General features: G+C 46.7%; 1 protein-coding gene across 4 annotated transcripts in view; it reads right to left on the bottom strand.

The window, feature by feature from the left end:
• The window catches only part of LOC135524034 (reelin-like), a 298,396-nt gene that overhangs the window by 82,613 nt on the left and 201,507 nt on the right, over nucleotides 1–14,276 (bottom strand). For all 4 annotated transcript variants that reach the window (XM_064951167.1, XM_064951168.1, XM_064951166.1 and 1 more), the window contains exons 23-24: nucleotides 7,177–7,289; nucleotides 975–1,112 (exon numbers count right to left, since the gene is read on the bottom strand). In XM_064951167.1, coding sequence (XP_064807239.1) covers nucleotides 975–1,112; nucleotides 7,177–7,289 — 251 coding nt within the window. The remainder of the gene's footprint in view (nucleotides 1–974; nucleotides 1,113–7,176; nucleotides 7,290–14,276) is intronic.

A 14,276-nucleotide genomic window follows, 5' to 3' on the forward strand; every position in this document is an offset into this window, starting at 1 on the left:
TGCAGTTCAACTGGAGTACAATGCAGTTATTCTGCAATTACTGCATACAAAATACCACAGTCGACTGCATTTACTGTACTTTTACTACAGTTTCCAAACTGCCATCTATGTTTGTAAGGGATAGGCTGGGATCCGCACTAAGCAGCTGTAGCATTTTTCACTGTCCGTCCATGGGTCTCAAAAACAATGATTGATAGGCAGTTTACACTTCTTCAATTCAACCATTATTTGGTTAAAATACACCTATACATTTGTGAACAGCCTATTTGTGAACTACAATCCGTAAGGCGCAAATAGTCCAAAGTGAGAGAGCAGCAGTGTGATTCACATCATTGTGATAACCGTATCGCCCGTAAACTACACCACTGCTGTCATCCTTACTTACCTCCAAGTGTTTAATCTTTGGATTCAGACAGCAGTTGCACCATTCGACTGTAGACTACAAAAGCCTATTCCTGCTCTTTTCCTGCAATCCATCAAACACATTTGGTGGTGTGTCATCATAGTGGTCTCTGACTTGTGGTCAGACTCAGGTGGAACAAATTTGAACTTTTCTCGATGCTGATTTGAATGTCATTGAGAAAGCAGAAAGGTGTTATAACTATTGTTTTCACAAACATCCTTTCTACATTTTCAACTAATCCTAGAAGTAATCATGTAGTTTTTCTAAATGATCTGTAATCTGATTACAATATATTTTATGTTAACGTAAACAAACTACAGTTTTTGTAATCAGATCACATGTAACGGGTTACATGTAAACTCCCAACCCTGTGCGCCCTCTACTGGGTATTAGAATGATCAACACGCGCAAGGCATCTTCAGATTGTTTTCTTTTTCTGGCAAGGTAAAAAGTCATGTATTGAGTTAGTTTCACTGTAATAAGTTAACAAGTTACTTTTAATGGAAGTAATGTTGTAACGTAAAAAAGTTACCTTTAAAAGTAAAGTTCCCCAACAGTGGCCCTCACTGACCTGCAGTGTCCGTGGTCGCACCATCCATGTCCGTGGCACATCTGAAGGCACTGCTGTCCGATGTAGATGTCGTCCAGAGCCCATTCATCCTGCTCTCCATAGTAGTTCTGGATCCAACGGAACCGCGTGGCACTGGACCTGCACACACAGACAACAATCAGACACATCAAAGAGAACCAAACCATCCTGCATGTATTGTTAGCAAAGCTCATAAGCAAATGTCAGGACCAGGATATACATTTGGTGAGCAGGAATACCAACAGAGTTGATGAAATGGGCATTGGCAGATTGCTAAAAACACAAATGGCGAAATAATATGCTTGAACACCACATTTTATAAAACCCCAGAACACTAATGAGACTGGGGAGGTGACACGGATCAATATAGGATCCATCCATACTATATCATCGTTTTTGTTGTTTTACCGTCCATGATGGAGGTGCTCCATCACCTGTGTAACTATATACAAGCATGTGTGTCTGAGTACCAGTGGGTTATGTCTGTGAATTGAAAGTGCACCCCCACCTAGACCCCTAATGTGTATTTTAGTGCATGGCCCTGCATGTATGATGGTGTGTCATGTCTTGTTATGTCTGTTCCTGTCCTTTCTCTTCACTCTGTCTCTCTCTGCTGGTCTTTTTAGGTTACCTTCTCTGTCTCTCATTCTTCAGCTGTTCTACATCTCCCCTAACTAGCTCGTTCACTCTTTCCCACCTGTTCTCTCTTCCCCCTCTGATTAGGTCTCTATTTCTCTCTCTGTTCCTGCTACTTTCAGTGTCTGATTCTTGTTTGTGTTTTTGATGCCAGAAGCAAGCTGTCGTCTCGTTTGCTTCCACCTTGTCCTATCCTGTCGGAGTCTGCCTGGCAGGTGCATCCTGCACTATACTACGTTCTTTTTGTTCCATTGTCAACGTTGGAAGAGGATTTATGCCATTCCTGTTTTTCATTAAAGAACTCTGTTTTCTGTTAAAACCGCTTTTGGGTCTTCACTCAAGTACATAACAGAAGAATCAGACCAAGAATGGACCCAGCGGCTCCGGACCCTTTTCACTCCGCCGTCGAGATCCAGGGAGCGATGCTAGGCAGACACGAGGAGGAATTGTCTGCTGCTCGACATGCCGTTGAGACCCTGGCCGTCCAAGTCTCCGACCTCACAAGACAGGTTCACCAACTCCACCTCGATCCACCGCCCACTTCCAGGGTTTCCGAGTCTCCGGAGCCCAGGATCAACAACCCGCCCTGTTACTCTGGGGAGCCCACTGAGTGCCGCTCATTCCTCACTCAGTGTGATGTGGTGTTCTCTCTCCAGCCCAACACTTACTCCAGGAGCGCAGCCCGCATCGCCTACGTCATTTCTCTCCTTACCGGACGGGCGCGTGAGTGGGGCACGGCAATCTGGGAGGCGAGGGCTGAGTGTATTAACCAGTTTCAGGACTTTAAGGAGGAGATGATACGGGTTTTTGACCGTTCTGTTTTTGGGGAGGAGGCTTCCAGGGCCCTGTCTTCCCTATGTCAGGGGAATCGATCCATAACGGATTATTCTATTGAGTTTCGCACTCTCGCTGCCTCTAGTGACTGGAACGAGCCGGCTTTGCTCGCTCGTTTTCTGGAGGGTCTCCTCATCGAGGTTAAGGATGAGATCCTCTCCCGGGAGGTTCCTTCCAGTCTGGACTCCTTAATAGCTCTCGCTATTCGCATAGAGCGACGGTTTGATCTTCGTCGCCGAGCTCGTGGAAAGGAGCTCGCGTTCTCCGTTGCTCCCCTCTCCACATCACTGCCACCTGCCGCATCACTGCCACCCTCCTCGGCCGGCTCGGATGCTGAGCCTATGCAGCTGGGGGGTATCCAAATCTCGGCCAAGGAGAAGGAACGGAGAATCACCAATCGCCTCTGTCTCTACTGCGGCTCCGCTGGTCATTTTGTCACCTCATGTCCAGTAAAAGCCAGAGCTCATCAGTAAGGGGAGGGCTACTGGTGAGCGCAACTACTCAGGCCTCTCCTTCTGGATCACGCACTACCTTTCCGGTCCATCTCCGCTGGCCCGGTTCATCTGCTTCCTGCAGTGCCTTGATAGACTCTGGGGCGGAGGGCTGTTTTATGGACGAGACCTGGGCTCGGGAACATGACATTCCTCTCAGACAGTTAGGGAGCCCACGGCCTTGTTCGCTTTAGATGGTAGTTCTCTCCCCAAGATTCAGCGTGAGACGCTGCCTTTAACCCTCACTGTCTCTGGTAATCATAGCGAAACCATTTCTTTTTTAATTTTTCGTTCACCTTTTACACCTGTTGTTTTGGGTCATCCCTGGCTAGTGCGCCATAACCCTTCTATTAATTGGTCTAGTAATACTATCCTATCCTGGAATGTTTCTTGTCATGTGACCTGTTTAATGTCTGCTATCCCTCCTGTTTCCTCTGTCTCTTCTTCACAGGAGGAGCCTGGCGATTTGACAGGGGTGCCGGAGGAGTATCACGATCTGCGCACGGTGTTCAGTCGTTCCAAGGCCACTTCTCTCCCTCCACACCGGTCGTATGACTGTAGTATTGATCTCCTTCCGGGAACTACTCCCCCGGGGTAGATTATACTCTCTGTCGGCTCCCGAACGTAAGGCTCTCGAGGATTATTTGTCGGTTTCGCTCGACGCCGGTACCATAGTCTCCTCCTCCTCTCCCGCCGGAGCGGGGTTTTTTTTTGTTCAGAAGAAGGACGGGTCCCTGCGCCCATGCGTGGATTATCGAGGGCTGAATGACATAACAGTTAAGAATCGTTATCCGCTTCCTCTTATGTCTTCAGCCTTCGAGATCCTGCAGGGAGCCAGGTTTTTCACCAAATTGGACCTTCGTAACGCCTACCATCTCGTGCGCATCAGGGAGGGGGACGAGTGGAAGACGGCGTTTAACACTCCGTTAGGGCACTTTGAATACCGGGTTCTTCCTTTCGGCCTCGTTAACGCTCCAGCTGTCTTTCAGGCACTAGTTAACGACGTCCTGAGAGACATGCTGAACATTTTTGTTTTCGTTTACATGGACGATATCCTGATTTTTTCACCGTCTCTCTCGATTCATGTTCAGCACGTGCGACGCGTCCTCCAGCGCCTTTTGGAGAACTGTCTTTATGTGAAGGCTGAGAAGTGCACTTTTCATGCCGCCTCTGTCCCTTTTCTCGGTTCCGTTATTTCCGCTGAGGGCATTAAGATGGATCCCGCTAAGGTCCAGGCTGTCATTGATTGGCCCGTTCCTAAGTCACGCGTCGAGCTGCAGCGCTTTCTGGGCTTCGCTAATTTCTATCGTCGTTTCATCCGTAATTTCGGTCAGGTGGCAGCTCCCCTCACAGCCCTTACTTCTGTTAAGACGTGCTTTAAGTGGTCCGTTTCCGCCCAGGGAGCTTTTGATCTTCTTAAGAATCGTTTTACATCCGCACCTATTCTTGTTACACCTGACATCTCTAGTCAGTTTGTTGTTGAGGTTGACGCGTCAGAGGTGGGCGTGGGAGCCATTCTTTCTCAGCGCTCTCTCTCTGACGGCAAGGTCCATCCTTGCGCGTTTTTCTCTCATCGCTTATCGCCGTCAGAACGTAACTATGATGTTGGTAATCGCGAACTGCTCGCCATCCGCTTAGCCCTAGGCGAATGGCGACAGTGGTTGGAGGGGCGACCGTTCCTTTTGTCGTTTGGACTGACCATAGGAACCTTGAGTACATCCGTTCAGCCAAACGACTTAATGCGCGTCAGGCTCGTTGGGCTCTGTTTTTCGCTCGTTTCGAGTTTGTTATTTCTTATCGTCCGGGCTCAAAAAACACCAAGCCTGATGCTTTATCTCGTCTCTTCAGTTCTTCTGAGGTCTCCACCGACCCCGAGGGGATTCTCCCTGAAGGGCGTGTTGTCGGGTTGACTGTCTGGGGAATTGAGAGGCAGGTAAAGCAAGCACTCGCTCACACTCCGTCGCCGCGAGCTTGTCCTAGGAACCTTCTGTTCGTTCCCGTTCCTACTCGTCCGGCCGTTCTTCAGTGGGCCCACTCTGCCAAGTTAGCCGGCCACCCCGGCGTTCGGGGTACGCTCGCTTCCATTCGCCAGCGTTTCTGGTGGCCCACTCGGGAACGTGACGCGCGTCGATTTGTCGCCGCTTGTTCGGTCTGCGCGCAGACTAAATCTGGGAACTCTCCTCCTGCCGGCCGTCTCAGACCGCTTCCCATTCCCTCTCGACCGTGGTCTCACATCGCTTTAGATTTCATCACCGGACTGCCTTCATCAGCGGGGAAGACAGTTATTCTTACGGTTGTCGATAGATTCTCTAAGGCGGCTCATTTCATTCCTCTCGCTAAGCTCCCTTCTGCTAAGGAGACGGCTCAGATCATTATCGAGAATGTTTTCCGAATTCATGGCCTTCCGTCTGACGTCGTTTCCGACAGAGGCCCGCAGTTCACGTCTCAATTTTGGAGGGAGTTTTGCCGTTTGATTGGGGCTTCCGTCAGTCTCTCGTCCGGCTTTCATCCCCAGTCTAACGGTCAAGCCGAACGGGCCAATCAGACTGTTGGTCGCATTTTACGCAGTCTTTCTTTTCGTAACCCTGCGTCTTGGTCAGAACAGCTCCCCTGGGCAGAGTACGCCCACAACTCGCTTCCCTCGTCTGCTACCGGTCTATCTCCTTTTCAGAGTAGCCTCGGGTACCAGCCTCCGCTGTTCTCATCTCAGCTCGCCGAGTCCTGCGTCCCCTCCGCTCAGGCTTTTGTCCAGCGTTGCGAGCGCACCTGGAAGGGGGTCAGGTCGGCACTTTGCCGTAATAGGGCGCAGACTGTGAGGGCCGCTAATAAGCGTAGGACCAAGAGTCCTAGATATTGTTGCGGTCAGAGAGTATGGCTCTCCACTCAGAACCTTCCCTTAAGACAGCTTCTCGCAAGTTGGCCCCGCGGTTCATTGGTCCGTTCCGTATTTCCCAGGTCATTAATCCTGTCGCAGTGCGACTTCTTCTCCGCGCTATCTTCGTCGCGTTCACCCGGTCTTCCATGTCTCCTGTGTTAAGCCCGTTCTTCGCGCCCCCGCTCGTCCCTCCCCCCCCATCCTTGTCGAGGGCGCACCCATCTACAGGGTTCGTAAGATTTTGGACATGCGCCCTCGGGGCCGTGGTCATCAGTACCTAGTGGATTGGGAGGGGTACGGTCCTGAGGAGAGGAGTTGGGTTCCCTCTCGGGACGTGCTGGACCGTTCGCTGATCGATGATTTCCTCCGTTGCCGCCAGGTTTCCTCCTCGAGTGCGCCAGGAGGCGCTCGGTGAGTGGGGGGGTACTGTCATGTCTTGTTATGTCTGTTCCTGTCCTTTCTCTTCACTCTGTCTCTCTCTGCTGGTCTTTTTAGGTTACCTTCTCTGTCTCTCATTCTTCAGCTGTTCTACATCTCCCCTAACTAGCTCGTTCACTCTTTCCCACCTGTTCTCTCTTCCCCCTCTGATTAGGTCTCTATTTCTCTCTCTGTTCCTGCTACTTTCAGTGTCTGATTCTTGTTTGTGTTTTTGATGCCAGAAGCAAGCTGTCGTCTCGTTTGCTTCCACCTTGTCCTATCCTGTCGGAGTCTGCCTGGCAGGTGCATCCTGCACTATACTACGTTCTTTTTGTTCCATTGTCAACGTTGGAAGAGGATTTATGCCATTCCTGTTTTTCATTAAAGAACTCTGTTTTCTGTTAAAACCGCTTTTGGGTCTTCACTCAAGTACATAACATGATGATGGATGGTGGAGCCAACATGCCCAGTTAGGTTTATTTGTTACAGTCAGAGCAGTCAAAGCAGGTTAGTTCCCTGCAATAGTGACCCAAAATCGACCCAGAGGTAGCCAGGAATCCTTCATGAATGAGATGAGATCAGCAAACCTTTATTTAAGTCCATAGGGCTGGGGAGGGGAAGGTGGAGGAAGGGATGGGGTGGGGATAGGGAGACAGGAATATTGGTTGTAGGTCAGAGTCTTCTCAGGGAGAGGTGGGAGGTGCGTGTGAATATCTGAGTGTTCATATTGTGTGTGTCTGTGTCTGTGCGTGTGTGTGTGTGTGTGTGTGTGTGTGTGTGTGTGTGTGTGTGTGTGTGTGTGTGTGTGTGTGTGTGTGTGTGCGCACACCCAACTCAGAGTTGAGATGAATGTGCTGAACTCAGACTTTCGTAAAGCATTCTGTCAATGGGTATACCAACCTGTATGGATGAAAGAATGTGTGTTACCCACCATGCTCTATGAGGCAGGGGCAGAGTGATGCGTCTCCAGTCAGTGAACTCAGAAGGATGGTACACACTGGGAGCAGTGAACTCTGAACAGCTGGGCATCCCTGGTAGGCAGGCCTGGGAAGGGGAGAAAATACTCAGTCAACTCCGTAACACACCATATCAATACACCTGACAGTACAGACAAACTTCATTATTCCAGTATATACATGTTTTATGGTTGTTATACCTACATCAGATAATTGCACTTATTGTATGTGGCTTTAGATAAAACCATCTTCTTAACTAATGTATGGCTGCATCAGTTCCACAAAAGAGCTGTAAAGAAGCTCTGGAGAGTAGCTCAGTCAGTCCCACTAACAACTGAGATCATAAACAGACCTATTACCGGAGAATGCCCTCACAGCTCACAATAAGCTAATGACCCTGGGACTAAACATCTCCCTCTGCAACTGGATCCTGGACTTCCTGATGGGCCGGCCCCAGCTGGTAAGGGTAGGTAACAACACATCCGCTAGGCTGATCCTCAACAAAGGGGCCCCTCAGAGGTGCGTGCTCAGCCCCCTCCTGTACTCTCTGTTCACTCACGACTACACGGCCATGCACGACTGCAACACCATCATTCAATTTGCCGATAACAAAACAGTGGTAGACCTGATCACTGACAACAACGAGACAGCTTATAGGGAGGAGGTCAAAGATCTGGCCGGGTGTAGCCAGGACAACAACTTCTCCCTCAATGTGATCAAGATAAAGGAGATGTTTGTAGACTACGGGTAAAAGAGGACTGAGCACACCCCCATTCTCATCGACATGGTTGCAGTGGAGCAGGTTGAGAGCTTCAAGTTCCTTGGTGCCCATATCACCAACAAACAAACATGGTCCAAGCACATCAAGACAGTTGTGAAGCGGGCACGACAAAACCTATTCTCCCTCAGGAGACTGAAAAGATTTGGCATGGGTCCTCAGATCCTCAAAAGGTTCTATAGCTGCACCATCGAGAGCATCCTGACTGTTTGCATCACTGCCTGGTATGGCAACTACTCGGCCTCAGACCGCAAGGCACTACAGAGGGTAGTGCGAAAGGCCCAGTACATCACAGGGGCCAAGCATCCTGCCAACTAGGACCTCTATAACAGGCGGTGTCAGAGGAAGGACCTAAAAATTGTCAAAGACTCCAGCCACCCTAGTCTAACAGTCTATGGACTGTTCTCTCTGCTACCGCAAGGCAAGCAGTACAGGAGCGCCAAGTCTAGGACCAAGAGGCTTCTTAACAGCTTCAACCCCCAAGCCATAAGACTCCTGAACATCTAGTCAAATGGCTACCCCTCCCCTCTCCACACCATTGCCACCCTCTGTTGTCATCTATGCATAGTCACTTTAATAACTCTACCTTTAATAACTCTACCATGTAATACTACAAATACTGCTGCTCTTTAATTACTTGTTACTTGTTACTTTTATCTCTTATTCTTTTTTGAAACTGCACTGCTGTTTAGGGCTTGTAAGTAAGTATTTGACTGTAAGGTGAAATGTTGTATACCTGTTGAAGTCGGCGCATGTGACTATTACAATTTGATTTGATTTGAATATGTGAGGAGACTTCATAGCATAATGCTATCGAAGGTACTTTAAAAGATATACCATATCATACACTGCACTTGCAGAAGGATAACATGTTCTTGTACCTTGGCCTTAGTGATATAGTTCATTTGTAGGAGACTCGTTCAATCTCCGAAGGTAGAAAAAAAAATGAAGAGGCTATTTTAGTTCTATATGAATATTTATTATATATTTTTTTCCCCCTTTGTGTTATTTTCTAGCAAGGGTGACTTACAAAAGGATGTTTCATCAAGTCATTAACAATAATGTAGGAATGGAACCTCACATCAACATCAACACAATCCTCTTTTAATGGACAGCGGGCCCTTCAGACCAGGAACCCTAGTTGACCAGAAGAAGTCCCTTTTGAAATGGGGACCAGCAGGGCCAAGATATGACCCCAATCAGCCTACTATCTCATGTGTTCTAAACAAACCGGAAGAGCCCAAGCTGGAATCATTTTTGCTCCAGTATACGACAGGGCAATAAAGCCCAAAACCAGATACTTCCTCTTGACCAAAGGTGGGATGCCTTTTTCTAAGACAATTATAATTGAATGTTATTTGTTGGGCAAAATATATATAGAATGTACAATATTGTATTTGCAAATTACAACAAAGTATTCATTAAAACACTTATTTCCAAAGTGGTTCTCAATTACTCAATGAATAATGGACCAAAATGTCATAAAACACTGTTCCTAACAGCACACAAACATGAATGACTCATAGTCTCAAGTTTCTAAGTTTAATATTACATTTATATAAGTATTTAGACCCTTTACTCAGTGCTTTGTTGAAGTACCATTGGCAGTGATTACAGCCTTGAGTCTTCTTGGGTATAACGCTACAAGCTTGGCACACCTGTTTTTGGGGAGTTTCTACCATTATTCTCTGCAGATCCTATCAAGCTCTATCAGGTTGGATGGGGAGCGTTGCTACACAACTATTTTCAGGCCTCTCCAGCGATGTTTGACCAGGTTTAAGACCGTGCTCTGGCTGGGCCACTCAAGGACATTCAGAGACTTGTCCCGAAGCCACTCCTGCGTTGTCTTGGCTGTGTGCATAGGATCATTGTGCCGTTGGAAGGTTAACCTCGCCCTAGTCTGAGGTCCTGAAACCTCTGGAGAAGGTTTTCATCAAGGATCTCTCTGTACTTTGCTCCGTTCATCTTTCCATCGATCCTGACTAGTCTCCCAGTCCATGCCGCTGAAAAATCCACCCCCAGAAATGGAGCCAGGTTTCCTCCAGACCTCAAGCTTGAAATTCAGGCCAAAGAGTTTCATCAGACCAGAGAATCTGAGAGTCCTTTAGGTGCCTTTCGGCACACTCCAAGCGGGCTGTCATGTGCCTTTAACTGAGGAGTGGCTTCCGTCTGGCCACTTTTACATAAAGGGCTGATTGGTGGAGTGCTGCAGAGATGGATGTCCATCTGGAAGGTTTTCCCATCTCCACAGAGGAAATCTGGAGCTCTGTCAGAGTGACTTCTCCCCATATTGCTCAGTTTGGCTGGGCAGCCAGCTCTAGGAAGAGTCTTCCAAACTTCTTCCATTTCAGAATGATGGAGGCCATTGTGATCTTGGCGACCTTCAATACTGCAGAAACGTTTTGGTACCCATCCCCAGATCTGTGCCTCGACACAATCATGTCTCGGAGCACTACGGACAATTCCTTCGACCTCATGGCTTCGTTTTTGCTCTGACATGCACTGTCAACTGTGGGACTTTATATAGACAGGTGTATGCCTTTCCAAATCATGTCCAATCAATTAAGTTTACCACTGGTGGACTCCAATCAAGTTGTGTTTATCTCAGGATGATCAATGGAAACAGGATTCACCTGAGTTCAATTTCAAGTCTCACTGTACATAGGCACTGTACATAAAAAGTGACTGGTTGTAGAATATACATAAATAGGTAAACAGGGCTGAAAGGGACTGGTAGTAGAATATACATAAATAGGTAAACAGGGCTGAAAAGTGACTGGTAGTAGAATATACATAAATAGGTAAACAGGGCTGAAAGGTGACTGGTAGTAGGATATACATAAATAGGTAAACATGGCTGAAAGGGACTGGTAGTAGAATATACATAAATAGGTAAACAGGGCTGAAAGGGACTGGTAGTAGAATATACATAAATAGGTAAACAGGGATGAAAAGTGTAATACCTATGGTAATACACTAATGGTAGTATTTACAGTACCAGTCAAAAGTTTGGACACACCTAAACATTCAAGAATGTCTCTTTATTTTGACTATTTTCTACAATATAGAATAATAGTGAATACATCAAAACCGTAAAGTAACACATATGGAATCATGTAGTAACCAAAAAAGTGTTATTTTAGTACTTGAGATTCTTCAAAGTAGCCACCATTTGCCTTGATGACAGCTTTACACACTTTTGGCATTCAGTCAACCAGTTTCACGAGGAATACTTTTCCAACAGTCTTGAAGGAGTTCCCACATATGCTGAGCCCTTGTTGTCTCAAATGGGTTGAGGTCAGGTGATTGTGGAGGCCAGGTATTCTGATCCAGGTCCATCACCCTCCTTATTGGTCAAATAGCCCTTACACAGCCTGGAGGTGTGTTTTGGGTTATTGTCCTGTTGAAAAACAAATGATAGTCCCACTAAGTGCAAATCAGATGGGGTGGCAAATCGCTGCAGAATGCTGTGGTAGCCATGCTGGTTAAGTGTGCCTTGAATTCTAAATACATTTCTGACAACGTCAACAGCAAAGCACACCCACAACCATTACCCTTCCTCCTCCATGTTTCACGTTGGGAACCACACATACAGAGGTCATCGGTTCAGCTACTCCTCTTCTCATAAAGAAATGGCGGTTGAAACCAAAAATCTTAAATTTGGACTCAGTTCAGACAAAATGACAGATTTCCACCAGTTTAATGTCCATTGCTCGTGTTTTTTGGCCCAAGCAAGTCACTTATTCTTATTGATGTCCTTTAAAGGGAAAGGGGGATACCTAGTCAGTTGTGGTTTCTTTGCAGAAAATCATTTTTAGCAGCAGCAAGAGACTTGTGGATTGGCACAGTGACATTGAGGATATTTTGTGGGAGAGGGAGAGCAGTAGTTGTTAGCCATTTAAAAGTCTTATGGCAAGGGGATAGAAGCTGTTTAGAAGTCTGTTTGTCTGAGCCTTGATGCACTGATAGCTCCTTCTGGACAGAAGCATGAAGAAAAGTTCATGTCTCAGGTGTCTGGAGTCTTTGGACCTTTTCAAAGCCTTTCTCAGATACCGCCTGGCATGTACATCCTGGATGGCTGGGAGCTCAATGGGCCATCCACACCACCCTCTGTCGGACCTTCTGGTCATGGGTGGTGCAGTTGCCATACCAGAATGTACAAACAGTCTGGACAAACAGTCTGGATGCTCTCAACAGTGCAGCTGTAAAATCATTTCAACCTCCTGAGGGAGAAGAGGTGTTGCTGTATTTTCTTCATGACAGTTCTATTGTGAGAGGACAATGTTAAGTCCTCAGAGATTCGGACACCAAGGAACTTGATGCTCTTGACCCTCTCCACGTCGATGTGGGTGTAGATCTGTTGGGGCGGAATACGAATTGGAGTGGGACTAGGGTGTCTGGGAGGATGGAGGTGATGTGTGCCAGACCAGCCTTTCAAAGCACTTCATGATTTCAGATGTTAGTGCTACAAGGCGGTAGTCCTTGTGGCAGGTAGCGTTCGAGTTCTTGGGGACAGGAATGATGGTGGTCAGCTTGAGATGTGGGGAAGACAGACTGTGACAAAGTGAGGTTGAAAATGACCATGAAGATGCCTGCCAGCTGGTCTGCGCGTGCACTGAGATGTACCCTGGAATACGGTCGGTCCCCCTGGCTTTGTAAGTGTTGAGCATATTAAGAACCTTACTCACGTCAGCCTTGGAGGGTGTGATCCAGTCCTCTGAGATGGTGGGGGCCCCCGTGCATGGCTCGGTTTTGTTGTGGTGGAAGCGTGCATGAAATGCATTGAGTTCATCTGGTAGAAAGGCATTGTTGGATAGATCATGGCGAGGCCTACCTTTGTAATATGTAAACGAGTGTAGCCCCTGGCACATTCGTCGAGCTTCGGAGCCGGTGTAATAGGATTCCACCTTATTCCTATATTGTCATTTTGCCTGTTTGATGGCTCTGCGGAGTTACCATACCACGGACATACCAACCCTAGGATAGGTCAGGGGAGACTTGGATGACTCTCTCCCCCTTTTCACGCTTGAACCAATAGGCAGAGTCAGATAGTTTGGTGAACATTTTGAACACTAACCTCAAATGGAGGGAATAAAATAATGAGGAACATTTCACACCTGTTCCATTGAATGTCTTGGCTGTCACATGTAAATGTCGAGATGACTTCTGGACGAAGCACCAAAGGACTTACTCTTGCAAATTGTTATTTTTCAATTGAAGCCGAGCTAAGGATTCCAGATCACCAGCTCGCATCTAACTGATCCTGTCAGGATCTCAGTCAACGATTGTGAACGCTATCATTCCTCGCCAAACCTCTTCGTTGGCCTCTACACGGCATCAGCGCATCTATCATTCCTCGCCAAACCTCTTCGTTGGCCTCTACACGGCATCAGCGCATCTATCATTCCTCACCAAACCACTTCATTGGTCTCTACCCGGCCTCAGCGCATCACTGAGTCTCCAACCTCACAGGACTCCAATCTCCGAGCTTGTTTGAAAACAACTCTCCACTGTCATCTGACCAAAGAACACCTTAACTATACAGGAAATCACCCTTTCTCTCCTCAGCATTGTCATGATGTGTAATGTGTAGTTCTTTAGCCATAACACTTGTGTAGTCTTAACATTCTGTATACTCTGACCCACCTGACCTTCCTTCACTAAACAGCTAAAATTTTAAACCCCAAATCTATTTTGCATGAAGAAACAACCTGTAATTCATCACAAACTTTGTGAACATCTAGGTTTTCTCAGAAAGACTGCATTTAATCAGTGGACACCACTAGTGTTTATTACAACACACCTGTCAAAATTGCTTTCTTAATTATTATTATTACTGTTACTACTAAGGTACTGCATAGGTGTAAACATACATTTTTTAGCAAGAGATAGCACTTGTATAGCCTAAGAAAGTAGCAGAAATGTGCAGAAAGTAGTTTTGAATGTGTTTTATTGAAGGGAAACAATAAGTCTTGAAATTATTTTGGCAACATAGTGACATAAAATTATATAATGTATATATTGAGGAATTCAACTACAAAATTACTAGTCTTCTTCCATTTTTTGAACCATTGCCCCCATCCACAAGGTGCATAAACAACAACAATAAATCAGAATGAAATAAGATAATAGATACAAAGAAACCGTTAAGAACATAAATCAATCATCTCTAATAAGCACATGTAGGACAGTTTGCAAGTGTGTGTGCATGGACAGATGTAGATGTATTTCTCACATGTGCAGCACACAGTATTTGTTTTACAGTCCTTCTTTGGGGGGCAGAATTGGCATATCCTC

This window comes from Oncorhynchus masou, chromosome 31, assembly GCF_036934945.1.
Source record: "Oncorhynchus masou masou isolate Uvic2021 chromosome 31, UVic_Omas_1.1, whole genome shotgun sequence".
In the NCBI taxonomy this organism is placed as follows: Eukaryota; Metazoa; Chordata; class Actinopteri; order Salmoniformes; family Salmonidae; genus Oncorhynchus; species Oncorhynchus masou.